At 41.1% G+C, this 13,456-nt stretch overlaps 1 protein-coding gene across 6 annotated transcripts in view; it reads right to left on the reverse strand.

The window, feature by feature from the left end:
• LOC128407814 (uncharacterized) overlaps positions 1 to 13,456 on the reverse strand; it is an 83,310-nt gene that overhangs the window by 31,606 nt on the left and 38,248 nt on the right. For all 6 annotated transcript variants that reach the window (XM_053376652.1, XM_053376650.1, XM_053376649.1 and 3 more), the window contains 7 exons: positions 13,270 to 13,439; positions 11,093 to 11,205; positions 9,315 to 9,436; positions 7,188 to 7,403; positions 4,470 to 4,613; positions 3,401 to 3,564; positions 2,388 to 2,500 (listed from right to left, as the gene is read on the reverse strand). In XM_053376652.1, the coding sequence (XP_053232627.1) occupies positions 2,388 to 2,500; positions 3,401 to 3,564; positions 4,470 to 4,613; positions 7,188 to 7,403; positions 9,315 to 9,436; positions 11,093 to 11,205; positions 13,270 to 13,439 (1,042 nt within the window). The remainder of the gene's footprint in view (positions 1 to 2,387; positions 2,501 to 3,400; positions 3,565 to 4,469; positions 4,614 to 7,187; positions 7,404 to 9,314; positions 9,437 to 11,092; positions 11,206 to 13,269; positions 13,440 to 13,456) is intronic.

Genomic DNA, 13,456 nt, shown 5'->3' on the forward strand with positions numbered 1-13,456 from the left:
CTTTTTTCTTAATAACAGGCAGTTCCCAAAAGCCTGTTGAAACAAGAAAGTCTTTGCCTGGCAGCAGGAGAACAAATTGGGAGTCAGTCTAAGTTCTCCAGGAATGGAGTTCCAAAGTCTGGATACAGCCACTGAGAAGGCCCTGCATGTTCCTTGTGCATGGATGGTGCTGTTCTGGCTACATAAGGATAGGCACTTGGAGAATGAGTTTGCTATTAGTATAATGGACTACTTCTTACAACACCTAAGACAGTAACAAGTGTCCCTTCCTTCAAGCACCAGAGAAAGCTCAAACCCACTTGAGTACATCTTATATCCAAGGAGAAAGTAACCTGTTCTTCCGATTCATGTTACCAAGCTGATCATACCACATCCTAATAATTTAAATAATTTTTGTAAAGTTCATAGTATCTAAAGCCATGGTCAGAGAAAATATGCTTCTAGAGGTCTTCCGGTTCAGAGCTGCCATGGCGAACAGCAGTTCCCATGATAACGGACGCTGGGTGTGCAAATAATTAAGGATAATTTGAGAGTAATTATCCTTAAAAGCCCCCCCCCCCCCAGATCAGGGGGATGAGCTCTCACTTGCAGATTGTCCGATACCTGCTTCTTGCTTCTACAATGCAGGGCAGGGGATGCAGAGTGCATAGCACTGCACGTATCGGTAACTCTCCAATGCAGTCACCATGAGCAGCAGTTCCTCTGTTTTTTAAGATAGATATGAATTTGGACTTTAAAAACAGACATGTTCTGGAAGAATGAGACAAGATAACCTGCTAAATGAATCAGCCACTGAGTGCCAAGGTCTTGATCTGGAGAGGACTATCATCGTAACCAGATTGAAAGGTGGGTGGAGGGATGCCTTTGATTTTTCTCTGTACATGCACTACGTTGTTTTATGATTTGGCAACCCTTCACTGAAGAAAGAAAAATAATTTCTAATGGAATATAATTATTAATGAATTGCAATTAGTAATGGAATGCAAGAGGGAATCAACAAAAATTCTATAATTTATATGGACTAACTGAAAGAGCGGAACTCTGTGGAATGTGGAATGTTTTGTATACCCCCCCCCCAATGAGGCCCCTGACTTTGGTTTATTACGGCTCGGGAGAGATACCAGCTTGTTAACGGACAGTAAGAGATCAAAGAGAAATGCTGGGAGTCAGCCCGGAGCAAGGCTAGATGCCAAAGAAAGATAGCAGAGAGGATTGCACAGTAAGAATTAAGTTCTGGGGGGGGGGGGGGGGATGCCGGAAATAATGGATTGCAACAGGAAAGGGAAAACAAATGTTAAAAGATATTCCACACAGAAAGTTACAAGATATAAACCCCTCTGACAGATTAACAGATATGGAACAGTTAAATACGAACAAAAGTCATTACGTCAGTGGCTGCAAAGATAAAGGAGTAACATTGGAACGGTATTACTTTGATTAAATAGGAATGGAAGCAGGAGAAGGAACAACAACAGCCTCTACCCAAGATTAGAACATGGGAAGTCACCCCAAAATGTTGAATTTGAATGGAATAATTGGCTTTTAAAATTGTATTATGATTTGGTATTGTATCGATGTGGCTTATATTGGATTATTATTAATGAAAAATTAATTTAAATTATTATAAAAAAGAAAGTATGCTTCTAAATACCAATTGCTGAAAGCCACAGGAGGGGAGAGTGCTCTTCTGCTCAGGTCCTACTTGTGGGTTTCCTACAAGCATCCGTTTAGCCACTGTGAGAACAGGATGCTGGGCTAAATGGGTCACCGGCCTGATCCAGCAGGCTTTTCTTACATTGTTAAATTATTAACATTTAGCTTCAATAAGTACATATCTGTCAGATGCTATTGAAATGCTCGCGAGTAACCAGGCAGGACTCCGACCTGTCTTTTACAGGCTTTATTTTAGTGCAAACTATTTACAGTGAAGAGTGTCATAAAGTCATGTCTGGCTCAATCGCTAGCAGAATCTGGGAATGGTCTGTTTTTGTACCTCCCCCAACATAAAAGTTTCATCACCCCAAGCCTTTTCCACCCGCCCCCCCACATCTCAAACTACTGCGCATGATTGGGGATGGCAGGGGTGTGCTTCCCTCCTTTCCAGCTTGCTCAGGCACGGTGTTAAGGCTCTCTCTAGCATCCTCTGGTCCTTGCACCTCTTCTCCACTGGAGGTTGGGCTTTCCTCCTCTCTGGAAGAGGAACTGCTTCGCAAGATTTTTGGAGGCTCCCTGTAACACAATTCCCCCTCTATCTCTCGCCTCTGAGCTGATGGCAGTTCCCTGACATTATCCATACACTGAAAACTGTTCAGTAGGTATTTCAGGGCCATAAGCAAAAAGTACCTCCAGTCCCATTCATAAAAGGCAGAAAAATGTAAACATCTTACCAATTTATATTAGTGTTCACATTTGTTCCATCTCCCCATTGCCAGCGAGACGTCTCTGAATGCCATTTCATTCCTACCCACATTTGTTGATTTGTCATTGCTTTCACCCATGTCTGGAGCAGAACACAACAAAGACATAATTAGCATCGTTAAGATCTGGTGGTGTGATCTCAGTATACTCCATAGGTGAAACGGCATACACATCAGGGGATAAAAGGTAAAGGTAAAGGTACCCCTGCCCGTACGGGCCAGTCTTGCCAGACTCTAGGGTTGTGCGCCCATCTCACTCAAGAGGCCGGGGGCCAGCGCTGTCCGGAGACACTTCCGGGTCACGTGGCCAGCGTGACATCGCTGCTCTGGCGAGCCAGAGCCACACACGGAAACGCTGTTTACCTTCCCGCTTGTAAGCGGTCCCTATTTATCTACTTGCACCCGGGGGTGCTTTTGAACTGCTAGGTTGGCAGGCGCTGGGACCGAACGATGGGAGCGCACCCCGCCGCGGGGATTCGAACCGCCGACCTTTCGATCGGCAAGCCCTAGGCGCTGAGGCTTTTACCAACAGCGCCACCCGCGTCCCTATCAGGGGATAAGTATGGCTCAATTCTCCCTTTGAACAAAAACAAAAGGGTTGATAGCACCTCCTCTCTATCTCTCCACCTAGGTATCAGGCACAATACTTGAAATAAGAGGACTGGTACACATCTCACATGAAGCCATTTGCCTGTTCACTTCCTCCCCAGTATCTCACCCAACAAATGACTGCTGACTACAGCAAGAGTATGGGAAGGGAGGGAAGAGGGCTTTATATTTTTGTTAATACTCCTCCCTCACAGTGCAAACAAAATCTCTCCTTTGAAATAAATGTTGAAGTGCCATTTGCAAAAAGGTAGATTTTTAAAGTGCCCACTGAATTTTCTTTAAGCAAGTAAATGTTATTTACCACCTTCAGCACTCTTGAATAGAAAGGTGACCAACATTTTATAGGGTTTTGCTTTTCTTTTTAAGATTCTAACCTTTTCCTCAAGGCTTTGTATCTCAAGTAGATTTGTGTCTTTAAAACGTCTGCACAGCTCCTGTGCTTCACTCCATGCCACTTTTCTTTTTTCATCTATCAAGTAGCATTTTCCTCCCCAGTACCACCAGCCATCACCAAGGGGGCATCTTAAACTGTACAAGCCTGACACACCATCAAAAAAGAAAACAAATGCAAAAACTATTATGATTTCCCATGTTTTGTTGCTTTTCATAGTCTAAACATAGTCTAAAAGCTATGGTTTTCCCAGTAGTGATGTATGGAAGTGAGAGCTGGACCATAAAGAAGGCTGATCGCCGAAGAATTGATGCTTTTGAATTATGGTGCTGGAGGAGACTCTTGAGAGTCCCATGGACTGCAAGAACAAACCTATCCGTTCTTAAGGAAATCAGCCCTGAGTTCTCACTGGAAGGACAGATCGTGAAGCTGAGGCTCCAATACTTTGGCTGCCTCATGAGGAGAGAAGACTCCCTGGAAAAGACCCTGATGTTGGGAAAGATGGAGGGCACAAGAAGAAGGGGACGACAGAGGACGAGATGGTTGGATAGTGTTCTCAAAGCTACCAGCATGAGTTTGACCAAACTGCGGGAGGCAGTGGAAGACAGACGTGCCTGGCGTGCTCTGGTCCATGGGGTCACGAAGAGTCGGACACGACTAAACAACAACATAGTCTAACATTCCTTTGTATCTTTTGCCAAGTGAGTATTTTCAGAGTGGGTAGAGAGTTGTTCATTATATAAGGCAGAATCATCCCATTAACTTCCAATAACTGTCAGTGATAAGCTTACTCTGTACAAGTGATGGTTTGCAAATCAGGATCCATCCTCAGGGGCACATTCTCCCTTTCCCTCCATCCATCCATCACGATCTATTGTTTTATCCTGTTGTTTTAATTACATTATTTTTCAGATGCTGCTTTTGTATGCTTTTATGTCTTCAATTATAAACTACATTTGGCAAAGCTTTGTTTTCAAAACTCTTGAATGAATAAATAGGGGTTTTTTAAAGAAAGAAAGAAAGAAAGAAAGAAAGAAAGAAAGCTCACTTACCAAAAGGGCATGTACCTACACGCTGAGGTGCAACACAAACAATGGGACCTTCACATGTTCCCGTAACAGGGTGGCATGGTTTGTCCCAATGACAGGGCTGGCATTCAGATTCACACTCTGGCCCATAGTATCCATAGTCACATGCTTAAAATAAAATAAAATAAAAGTAATATAGCAGTATAGAATGTTCAAAGTGTTTCACATACATTATCTTGTTGCAACCTTTACAACAGCCCTGCTAGGTAGGTCAGTGTTATTATTTCCATACCTGAAGTTGGAAGAAAAGATTGGCTAAGGTTAGAGCCTAGTTGGGACTCAGCTATACAGCTGAAAATAAAATGTTTTAAGTGTGTTTTATATGCAATATACAATATGACACTAGATGGCAATGGTGAACCTTATGGTAAATTCATTGTATTTTTAAAAACTTTTTTTAAAAAGCATTTTCAGAATATTTTTTATATATGTGTGTATTCCACCTCAGTTGGGAATTCCTGAGTCATAAGCTTAGCTATCCCCAACAATTAAACACTCATGCTGAAAGACATGCAGCAGGTAGGATACAGGTAGGCAAAAACTGGTTAAGCTACTATAACCACACTCACCCAGTTTTTCAGTGTTTTTCCTAGCTTGATACTGCCAAAAAGCCAGTTCTGTTAATTTCAAGCAGAAGCAGCTGTGCATACCACTGATTGGTTAGTGGCTTATGCTAATATACTCCCATTTCTACATTCTCTGCAAATCAACTTTAAAATATTTTTTACAAACTTTAACACACATATGCAGAGTGAGGGAGAAGGTACAATAGGTAGATTTGTTAGGGCATCATGTAGTCACAGGGTTGGGTTACAGCTCCATTCTTGTTGATGAAGGCAAGAGCAAAACGCTCTTTGGGAAGTGAGTGGCTGCCATTTAGTTTTGCAGAGCCACTAAATTTGAAAAGTCATTGGAGTATCACCAAGGATAGGAAACAACAAGAACTAAAGAGCCCATTTCCCACATAACCATAAGTAGTACTACTTAACTACTACCAGCCTATATAGTGACGGAACAACTAAGCTACAACCATAACAGAAAAGAAAAAGTATAGAGAAAAGAATCAGTTGCAGTCCCTATTAGGGAGAGGCCCCAGGGACAAAACTCTCTTCGGGTAAGTACCAATTGTACTATTTATAGTGGGCATCAAGCGGTCACTGGGTTGGGACATATCACAGCTTTCCCCATTAGGGTAGGTCTCAACAGCAACAGATTAGAGCAGGCATAGGCAAACTCCGGCCCTCCAGATGTTTGGGACTACAATTCCCATCATCCCTGACCACTGGTCCTGTTAGCTAGGGATGATGGGAATTGTAGTCCCAAACATCTGGAGGGCCAGAATTTGCCTATGCCTGGATTAGAGCTTTAAAGCCTGTTGAAGGACCTTGAGGTGATATCCATTGAAGCAAATAAGTCCATTTTATAATGTCTGGCAAATGTGCTATGCAAGGACCATGAAGCCACCCAGCAAATTTCTGACAGTGGAGCATTAGTGGAAAAGGCAGCTATTTTGCTGCAAACCTGGTAGAATGCGAGGATAGGAAGAGGAAGATTTTTATTGGTCCTTTTTCTGATTTTTTTTTCAGGTGAAGAAAGCAGGGAAGAGAAGAAGCAAAATAAAAGGAAAAATGATAGGAACAACATTTCTGAGGGTAGCAATCTGAGTAAGGTGTGAGGAGAGAATGGGCTGAAGAGTGGGGGAAAATCAGCCAAGTTGAAAGAACTAAGGTACAAACAGAGGAGGTAAAGAGGGAAAACCCTGACCATGGGAAGAAGAATAGAAAGACTATAAAATGAAGATTACCGCTTTGCACAGGCAGGAACAGAAAACTAAGTGGGAGCTGCCCACTTTCCAAACAGCTTTTCTCTCCTGCCTTCATCACCAGGAATGCAGCCATAGCCCAACCCAGTGACCTCATGAATCTATGAATAAAGATGTTAAACGAATGTTTGTGAGTAGTGCTTTTTTCCTTTTTAAAAAAATGTTTAGGGGTACTTTCATTTTCCTACTTATATTAAAATACTGCCCCTCAATGAGGCCAAACTTAGATTCACAAAATGTTTAGGGGTACGTGTCCCCCCAGAAAAAAGCACTGTTTGTGAGTATGCTTTAAAGTGTTTGGAAGAGGCAAAAAGAAAGAAGAAATCAGTGTTCAGTTGAGGGGGTATACTGGACGAGTAAAAGCAGGAACAAGCAAATATCACACCTGAAGGAAAAACCAAAACCAAACAGTATTCTTTGTTGTACTTCTACATCTGTAGGTGAAAGAAACTGGCTATTCCAAGGTGCCAGTCTCTTCAGCAAGGAAAAGCATGAATGAGATTTCAAAGGATCTACAGTGGTACCTCGGTTTACAAACAGTCCTGTTTATGAAATATTCAGTTTATGAACTCCACAAAACTGGAAGTAGTGTTCCGGTTTGCGAACTTTACCTCGGTCTACGAACGGAAGCCAAACAATGGAAGGGGATCGGCAGCGGGAGGCCTCATTAGGGAAAGCGCACCTTGGTTTAAGAATGGATTTGGTTTAAGAACAGACTTCAGGAATGGATTAAGTTCGTAAACCAAGGTACCACTGTATTTAGAATACAAAAATATCACAGAATTTTGTATTTTCATGAGAGGGAATCTTGATTCAGTATTCAATAATTCTAAACATTTACTCAAGACAATTACAACTACCTGATTTTAAAAATGTTACACTTGGACCAAATCCGCCACCAACTAATATTAAACCATTGAACAAGAAATATCCATTTTTCCACAATCCATAGCCAAGACATTTTGACTTCAATCTAATACATTCATCCCTTGAATAATTGTAAGTATAATTGGTTGGCAAAGTTGGTTTCTCTGAGATCACTAGTGAATCCCAAAAGCCTGTGTATACATCAAGGTCTGCAGGGAAGACAGAAAAAGGTTATACTGCGGTCCATCTGTTAAATATATATGAACAACCAAATGTTAATATCATTTATGTGATGCTTACACAAGAGGCCTCTTTAAGAAGATTGACCTCTATAAGCAAGTTCTACAGCTTAATTAACAGTGATGCAGACAGACATATAAAGCTAGCTTATGATACGGATGACTCGCAACAAAGCCAGGCAAGGTCAGTTAGCACTTTGAAAAATCTATGCTGAGTACTGTATATTTCTTTAAAATGTTAAAATTTGTAGACAAAATAAACAATGTCATAACTCTGATATTTTAATCATCCCTATTATTGCTCACTTGTCTGCAATCAATATGCTTGAACATATGAGGGAATTCAGCTGCACTGCTCACAGATTGTAAAAAGCAAAACCCCCACGATTTTTTTTTAATTCTAAACCTATGCCCATCAATTTACGATACATGAGCCACAATGCATGTACAAATTCAACAGAAAAATGAAGATACTGAACACTGGGTACCACCATTAGACCCATAACAGCATTTGACAAGTTATGGCTTTGTTGGCATAAGATCAACTACTATTAAGCAATTGCTGCTAGCATGCTTTAAATCAAGACAGTAAATCCCACAGAAATAATGCAAAGCAATTCTTTAAGGCAATCAGACATTCAGTGCTGACAAAGGTAGCAAGAGATCTAGAACTTTCTGGGGATTTCTTTAATGCCAATGTAAGATATAAAAAGTTAACAGAAATAAACACATGGGTCTCTTAACAAAATGATTCTGTTCAGATTTCCAACAGCTCCATTACATTCCTCTCTGTGACAACTGGGCATGCTCATTGCGCTGTTTTTGGGAACTTGCCTCATGAGGAGGGTTAAAGAGGATTTGTTTGTTTTTTGACCTTCTGCATATCTTAGGGTTCCCTGGTGATGTGATTCTTTCTTCTCTGAAATATTGCTTAGTATGTGACTGATTCTTGAAGGATCAAACTAAAGCACCATCTGGTTCAGCATCCTATAGTGGCCATCTACAAGCAGGCCTTATTTCCACCTCTTTAAGAGTTTTTTTTAAAAAGCTTTTTTGGCACTTCTGCAAATCATTCATTTAACTGAGTTATGCTTGAGGGGGTAAGAAGTGTACATTTTTATAAAACTACAGAGGATCTTCATTATAACTGCTGGTGAGTTTAGAAAGCTGCTGCTGACTCTTCTAATTGCTTCTGCAAACTCTATGCAATTCTCAGAGTTCATCTAGGTTGCTACCTCGTTTAGATGCTGAAGCTATCAGAATTTTGTCAAAATATAAATATTCACCACAGCAGATCACAAGTAAATTGAGAGGCCAATGGCCTAAAACTTCCCAAATAAATACAGAAAGTTTGCATTAAAAGCCTTCAGATTGAAACATATGATCTAAAACCTTATGGTCTGTTGATCATGGATACACAGCAAAGTATACCTAAAGACTATTTAGTGTCCCAAAACAGAGTACTGTAAACTACAGTGGTACCTCGGTTTACAAACTTAATCCGTTCCAGAAGTCCATTCTTAAACCAAAACCGTTCTTAAACTGAGGCGCGTTTTTCCCTAATGAGGCCTCCCGCTACCAGTGCCCTTCCACCGTTGGGATTCCATTTTAGACCAAGACACTATTTCCGGTTTTGCAGAGTTTGTAAACCAAATCATTCTTAAACCGGACTGTTCTTAAACCGAGGTACCACTGTACTGTGTTGCAACTGGTATATTGTAATTCAGGGCTTCTTTCTGTTCCAAACAAGTAGCATTTAATCCCTCTGTTGGGACAGTTGATCTTCAAAAAGTCAACAATGCTAACTCATTCAGTTGTCTTCTTCCCCAAATTATACATGAGCAACTTCTACGTAACAATAAAGATCAGCAGACTCCGAACCTCGTCCAGCTGGTCTCTTGCACACCCATTCTCTCTTTTCAGTACAGTAAACTTTACTGATAACACCTTTGTTCGACATATCAGCACATCTGTGCCATTTGTACCCCTTTGGGAAATCCAGCCTGTCAAAATATAATAAAAGAATTAATTAAGTAACTTCATCCGTACATGCCCATGTAATTTCTACATGATCATTGCTGATCACTGGTGACCACCAACTATTCTTTCTCCCAACTCGAATGGAGAGCGGATACCCCTTCTGAGCCAAGCTGGGAGTGTGCACTGAGAAGATAGTGCAGGCCAGCGGATCATTCAGTGCACTTTCTTAACCTGTCTGGGGAGGGAATTGCCTACTCCTCACTGAAATTGGGAGAGCAGGGTGCTTTAAAAGTGCCGATTGTGCTGGCTGACAACAGCAGGTGGGATGCACACTTACAAAACACTATTACTTCTGTTTTAAGAATGCTCCTGGCAGTTACACTGCGAGAAGTGAGGTTACAGGGAACCAGACAGAGGGCCTTCTCGGTAGTGGCGCCCACCCTGTGGAACACCCTCCCTTCAGATGTGAAGGAAATAAGCGGCTATCCTATCTTTAAAAGACATCTGAAGGCAGCCCTGTTTAGGGAAGTTTTTAATATTTAACACTGTACTGTTTTTAACATTTGACTGGGAGCCGCGCAGAGTGGCTGGGGAAACTCAGCCAGATGGGCGGGGTATAAATAATAAATTATTATTATTATTATTATTATTATTATTATTATTATTATTATTATTATTATTACACTACATCATCACATGATGCATTCTGGCCCAACTGCTATGAAAGAACAAAGGGTTTTTGTTGTTGTTGTTAAAGAAGCAAGGGAGGGTAAAGTTAAACAGCTTAGACATTTTACTGAAATTCCTACTCCTGAGAGCACTCAAACCCTAGCTTTTTTTCCATTCCAAGCATACTTGTTATAAGAACTTTGTATCTGATATAACTTTTTAGAGGAAGAGGTGGAATAACTTAAGGAATTGATTGGCAGTACCTTCTAGTAAGAAATGAACACTTGCACAGATGGCCTTTTCAGATATTTTAGCACCAGTGGTCTGACTGGTATAAGGCAGCCATCTATATTCCTATGATTCCAGCCAGGCAAGCATTTAAGCAAGGCCACTAATGCCAATGTCTTTGGGTACCATACAAAGAAAGAAGAAGAGCTGACTAATGGTTCTCAAAGTCCTGATATTTTCTAATACTCAGATCATACAAGTGCATTACCACCACCAAAGCAAGTGACATTATATGATACGTGAGAAAATCAAGCAGCCATGCCTCAACTTTCCTACTAAGTGCAACATATTGTGATATGGTAGGAAAGCAACATGTCTGGCCCAGCCTTTAGGTTTGAGCCAATAGCAAAACAACAATTTAAACGTGAGTGGAAAAGGGATAAGGGTTGGCCAGATGTAGAACACAGCTTAACCCTAAATATTTATTCACTACCTTGTGCTTAGAAAAAGTAATTTTGTCATGTGTTACTTACTCATACTTCCATAACGTTCTCCAGACTCTACCTCTACGCTCTCTCAGTCTTTCCCTGACCTGTTCTCAGTATTTTGTAATAATAAAGACCACTACTTGATACCAAATGAGATCTGCATACAGAAGTTCCAGATACTGTGTTTATTATCCTTGATGAGTCTTTTCATAGCTGTTTGCAAACATGCAATACACAGCTGAGATCTGCTTAAACTGCCAACAGTTATGGATTGGGCCCACTCATTATACATACCATTGCAATGTACTTTCTGCATTGTCCTCATGTGACCAAGCCCAGACCTCATCAGAGTTTATATCTTGCAGTCCTAGCCATGTTTTTTCTCTAACAAACTTTTGTATCCACTCCTACAATTGAAATCAGGATGAGGAATAAAAACAGAAATAGCTAGGCAGTACTGATTTTTAAAAGCAGTGCATGTGTTTTCACAATTAATGAAAAGATGATCACTTTGTTCCCATTCCAGCTGCAAATGTTGCTTCTGATATTAAACTGGTGTTGGGTTATCTTGCGCAGGTATCATTAAAGCAATTAGAAATTATATGATTTTAGTACTAGGATAAACAACGAGCAAAGTTGAGATCTGGATCTTCAGTACATATTGTATTTATTATGAGGACTACCTATTCAACTGTGATATACAAGCTCTTTAAAACCTCTTCCTAGCGTGGGTCAAAGATATCTCAAGGACCATTTCCCCCCACCTGAATCTGCCCAAATGTTAAGATTTTTTACAGAGGTTGTCCTTTGTGTCCTACCAGCACCTGAAAGAGGACAACTGATGGAAGAGTAGTTCCAGGTCTATCAATTGTCATTGACTGGCAGCCATTTCATCTGGCTGCGACAGAGGGAGAGATGGGAAGAACAACACCCTCTGTGAACTGTGCAGAGGGACCTGCTTCAGTTGGCTACTCCTCGCCCTCAAACAGGTCATTAAAATAACTTTGTAAGTTTAAGACTAAGTGCCAGATTTTGCTTTTCCTAGTCCCTCATCTCTCCTCCTCTCATGCTGCGTCTTTTAGACAGGAAGCCTGCAGCAAGGGACTGTGCTGTCTATTGTTGAACTTATCTAAGCCACCTTGGAAGCCTTTTTGGCTGAACAGCAGGGTTAATACATAAGGAGGATCTTTGTGCAAAATTAGACATTAACATATGTATCACTTACTGAGCCAGGAAGGACAAACATAAATCTGATGCGCATTCAACTAATCATTCAGTTATGTATACCTTGGTGTTCTGCATGCCACTGCTCATCCCCAGTCATATTAGGCTTACAAAGACACACAATGGAATGGAAAGGTACTTTAAGGCATGAATAAAATAGTAATATAGAAGTGGGCACTTGTATCCAGTAGGACCAAGTTGATCTATTCTTGCTGGTGTTATTGTTTGAAATGCATGTGGTAGCTCTTGTTCCTTTGTCTGATTGATGTAGCCTATCTCCTTGCTCCTACAATCCCAGGGAAACTAGCAGCTGGAGCACTGTTCTTTTCAGAAAGGATGGGAGGAAATAAGCTCCCTTCAACTGCTCCTTCTCTGGCCAATGGATGGGGTTGATTGGTCTTACTCTTGTCCCAATTATCTTTCTGAGAGGCAGGGGGAGCAGCTTCCTAGTGGCCTTTGGTCCCCTGGCCAACAGCAGAAACCAGAATGTGACGCCCTTCAGCTGTGCAGCCCCTGAGCAATAGTGCTATGGATTAAAACCCTCTGCTAGCAATTCAACCATGGGAACAAAATTCTTTGGACCAGCAAAGCACCATGAATGGCTGGGAAGGAGCAAGCAAAGCTAAACAACGTGTTACAGAGCAGAAGTAGTTGTTACATGACAGAGTGTGTGTACCTCACTATGGTATGTACTGGCAATAGCAAGGGCCAGTAAAACAGCTTGCAGAAGTAAGCTAGTATGAAGTTTTGCAGGCCAGTAACTTGTAGGTTTGTTCATAAGGCTGAGGTAATGTGATCTGGGCGTTCTCCATCTATGTCCACACATGAAATGTTTCCCTCTAAAAAGGTGGGGGGGGTGAGGGCAGAAGTGAATGCGTGCAACAAGCTTTCAGGCAGAGAATCCAGATGAATATTGCCTTCTATGTGTGACACGTAGAGGAGCATGTACTAATTCACCATGTGGACAGGTATGAACCAGCCTTCTCAGGTCTTACCATTTAAAAAATGATAATTGAGGTTCTGGGGATTCTTACAGCAATTCTTTACAACAGCATCACTAAAGGAACTTGCATCAGCTTGGAAAGAATAACATAAAAGTGTAGAAACATTTTTTTACTGTATAGTGCCTGCAATATTAATGAAAAAGTACAGCATTCTTCTGAATTGTGATACTTCTACATATGTGCTAAAGTTCTGGAAGTACAGGCCAATTAAGACAAGAGTCACTAATGGTAAAATAGCCATACCAGATCATCTTGGTCTTCAATCCATAGAAGTTCAGCAGCCCTAAAACGACTGCAGGAAGAATTGGCTTCTTCCCAGCGTTTTTCAGCATCAATATGGACAGAGAAATAGTAACAGTATCTGTTCCAGTAGCGCCATTTACCCATATCGGGACATCTCTGGCTGACTGTGCCTTTAAAAACAAATGCA

The sequence above is a fragment of the Podarcis raffonei genome, chromosome 2 (assembly GCF_027172205.1).
Source record: "Podarcis raffonei isolate rPodRaf1 chromosome 2, rPodRaf1.pri, whole genome shotgun sequence".
Lineage (NCBI taxonomy): Eukaryota > Metazoa > Chordata > Lepidosauria > Squamata > Lacertidae > Podarcis > Podarcis raffonei.